Source organism: Brassica oleracea, chromosome C7, assembly GCF_000695525.1.
Source record: "Brassica oleracea var. oleracea cultivar TO1000 chromosome C7, BOL, whole genome shotgun sequence".
Lineage (NCBI taxonomy): Eukaryota > Viridiplantae > Streptophyta > Magnoliopsida > Brassicales > Brassicaceae > Brassica > Brassica oleracea.
This window is the reverse complement of record NC_027754.1, coordinates 21,669,939-21,673,455: the sequence shown is the minus strand read 5'-3', so window position 1 is coordinate 21,673,455 and position 3,517 is coordinate 21,669,939. Positions and strand designations below refer to the sequence as shown.

At 38.9% G+C, this 3,517-nt stretch overlaps 1 protein-coding gene across 1 annotated transcript; it reads left to right on the top strand.

The window, feature by feature from the left end:
• The first annotated feature begins 1,037 nt into the window (after positions 1 to 1,037).
• LOC106302842 (glutathione S-transferase T3-like) lies at positions 1,038 to 1,832 on the top strand. Its single transcript, XM_013739254.1, has 2 exons — positions 1,038 to 1,353; positions 1,453 to 1,832. Exons 1-2 carry the CDS (start codon positions 1,038 to 1,040, stop codon positions 1,830 to 1,832), a joined length of 696 nt encoding a protein of 231 aa, XP_013594708.1.
• Positions 1,833 to 3,517: the final 1,685 nt, after the last annotated feature.

Sequence of the window (3,517 nt, the reverse complement as noted above, 5' to 3'; positions counted from 1 at the left end):
GAGCTTCATTGGAGAGAGGAGAGAGAGAGGACACGGGTTTCGTCTCTTTTCCTTCTTTTCTTTCTTTCTTTCTTCCTTCTCTCTTCTCCGAAGCGACCGAATGGCGATTTCACTTCTTCACGGTGTCTCTCCTCAACGAAACGGTGTCTCTCTCAGTGGGTCTTGTCGACGAAAGAAAACGGCGTTCCTCTATCGGTTCCTCTCCTCGACCAAGGAAAACGGCGAGATCTCCCTCGTGGTGGCTCTCGGAGAGGAAGCAAAATGGTGACTGTTGATGCTCAGACAAATCGAAAGGTAAAGATTAGTTTTAATGTTTGAAAATTTCAATTATGCATGTCTTAATAATTTCAATTAGATTGTTCTCTTTCATAGTGAATCATAACGATTTCAATCGTTTGATTTTTTTTCTGTCTTTGTGTCTTGAGGTGGATTGATCAAGAGACATGATCGAGGCTGAACCTTTCTATTTGTCAGACAAAACACCCACGATAGTTCATGAAGGTAAAACCTTTGTCTTTGATCTTTTGAATTGGATAAATACTTGATCTTTGCTCTGTTGAATTGGTTAAACCGTTGTTTGTATTGGTTGGTGTTTTGTGTGTTCAGTTGCGATTGAATTAGAATTTTATTGTTGTCTGAAATGAATTTTATTGCTGTCTTGAACTGGAAAAGCATGTTTGTTTAACTTTCTGTTTGAGTTCTTGTTCTTGAACCGTAATAAATTGCTCAGTAATTAATTGATGTTATGTTTAAACGATATAGGATGTGTAGTGTAATGAATGCGTTAGGTTATGGTTGTATGAAGATAATAAATTGAAAGTACGGTTGTGTTAAGATAATAAATTGAAGTTTTGGTTTGATAGATATGGATGGTGTAGTGTGATAATTGTGTTAGATATATTGTCACTCGGGTTTGGTTGTGATCAATGCTTCTCTTCTTTCTATTAAACTGTGTCCTCCTCCTCTTTCTTGAACAACCCCAACCCCACTTCCTCCCCTTTGTTCTTTAATTTATCTCTTCTTTGCCATCCTCGGATATGGATTCCAATCCATATAGACAGAATCCAAATTTTGTTGGTCTACTAAATAGTCAACAAGATATTGCCTTTGGTTCCTATGAAGATAGTGTCGAGCTATCTTCAAGCCAAGTTCCTTTTCTTCCCACTCAAGGTACAGCTGATTCGAACTTCGTTGGAAACACTCCTCCTGACTGTAAAGAACGAAGGAAGTGGACGCCTTCGGATGATATGTTGCTCATTAGCTCGTGGTTAAACACGAGCAAAGAGGCAGTGGTTAACAATGAGCAAAAATTAGGCGCTTTCTGGTCAAGAGTAGCAGCGTATTTTTCAGCGAGTTAGGTCTCTGGTGGTGAACAGAGAGAGGGAAATAATTGTAAGCATCGATGGCACAAGATAAATGAACAAGTTTGCAAGTTCTGTGGAGCCTATGAAGATGCAACAAGGGAGAGAAGTAGTGGCCAGAACGAGAATGATGTGGTGAAACGTGCTCATGAAATTTTTTACAACAACCATAAGAAGAGATTTCTCCTTGAACATGCTTGGAATGAGCTGAGGAACGACCAGAAGTGGTGTGAGCTTTCATCTTCCAAAAACGCTGAAAGCTCTAAAAAAAGAAAGGGTGATGAGGACGGGGCAGATTGTTCAAGCTCTCAACCAACTGAAACGATGCGTCTAGAGGGTGTTAAAGCCGCTAAGGCCCATGGTAAGAAGACAGTGGTTGAGGAGAATGCGGAAGGAGAATGCGGACAAGGAGTTTCAGTCTATGGTGTCATTAAAACAACAAGACTTGGTCATGAAAGATCGCTTGTCTAAGAACATGCTTCTAGACAGTTTAATTACCAAAAAAGAACCTCTAGATGATGAAGAACATGCCCTCAAGAAGAAGCTCATCAGTGACTTGTTGTATAATTAGTTTAAGTATGCTTCAAGTTCTTTAAGTTTGTTGCTTGGTTCTCTTTATGTTTGTTGCTTGGTTCTCTTCATGTAGTTTAAATGTTCTCACGGTTTTCATGTATTAAAAATGTTCTTGTTATGTTTTATTAATGAGTTAAAATGTTATGTTCTTGTTCTTCTTATGTTTTATTAATCAGCAAAAATGTTTGAAATTATCTTGTTATGTTCCTCGTGTTGATCTTGTTCTTGTTCTTGTTATTGCAGGTGGAGAGAGTTCACGGGAGTGGAGCTGTTGTCAATGACTGGTCACGAGAGTGGAGCTGTTTCTTGTCTTGTAGTTGTCACGTTGTGGTCATGTGTGAAATGTTGTTGTTGTGGTCATGTTGTGGCCATGTTTCATGTAATGTTGTGGTCATGTTGTTGTATCAAGTACATGTTGTCGTTATGTTTCATGTCAGGTCACGAGAGTGAAATGTTTTGTAGTGGTCACGAGAGTGAAAGCTTTTGTAGTGGTCACGAGAGTGAAAGCTTTTGTAGTGGTCACGAGAGTGAAAGCTTTTGTATTCTTGCATCACGGGCACATTATCATTCTCCCATCTATTATATATTGTCAAGAGTAGCAGCGTAGTTCTCCCATCTCTCTCCATTCTCTCCATTTTCTTTCTAAAATAAGTCTATTTTCTATTCTCCCATCTCTCTCCATTCTCTCCATTATCTTTCTCAAAAAAATCTATCTTATGACATCTTCTTCTCACAACAATTTTCAAGACTCGTTTGATGAAGAGTATGATCAATTTTTTGATCAATATTTGGATCATACATTCGAGAATTTACTCATTGCTAACGGTGATCAACAAGATGAAAGGAGGGCAAGAAAGAAACGAATTTTTATCGAAAGAAATCGTGAAGAAGGCCATCTCTGGTTGTGGAATGATTATTTCAGTGACACTCCAACATATCCGGAAAATCTATTCAGACGAAGATTTCGAATGAACAAGCGATTGTTTATGCATATTGTTGAGCGCCTCTCAAACGAAGTTCCATTTTTTCGTCAAAAGAAGGACGGTATCGGAAGGCTTGGTCTTTCTACACTTCAAAAGTGTACAGCAGCTATTCATGTGTTGGCATATGGTTCGGTGGTTGATGCGGTTGACGAATACATCAGGCTCGGTGGAACCACTGCTCGGTTATGTGTGGAAAATTTTGTGGAAGCAATAATGAAGGACCCTAAGATCGGCTCACTCGAATGGATCAGATTTGGATATGAACTCCGGATGGAGAACTGAATGGATTTAAGGGTCGCACGAAGGTTTCGGAAAGGCCTTCGATATTCCCGACTCCAAATGGTGCTTGATATGACTCACAAGACCACCAAGTGAAGGATCTCTCGTCGTTGCTTGATATGACTCACAAGGCCAACGATTTGAGGAAGTGTTTACTTGGATATGACTCACCAAGAAACAAGACAAGTTCTTAAACGAAGAACAAAGAGTTTAACTCAAAAGCTTTTGACAAAATCGATTTCTGATTTATTAAAATGAAAGAGTTTCATACTTATAGAGTTTTGTAGATCTAGGAATTAAATAGAAAACTAGATCTAGATC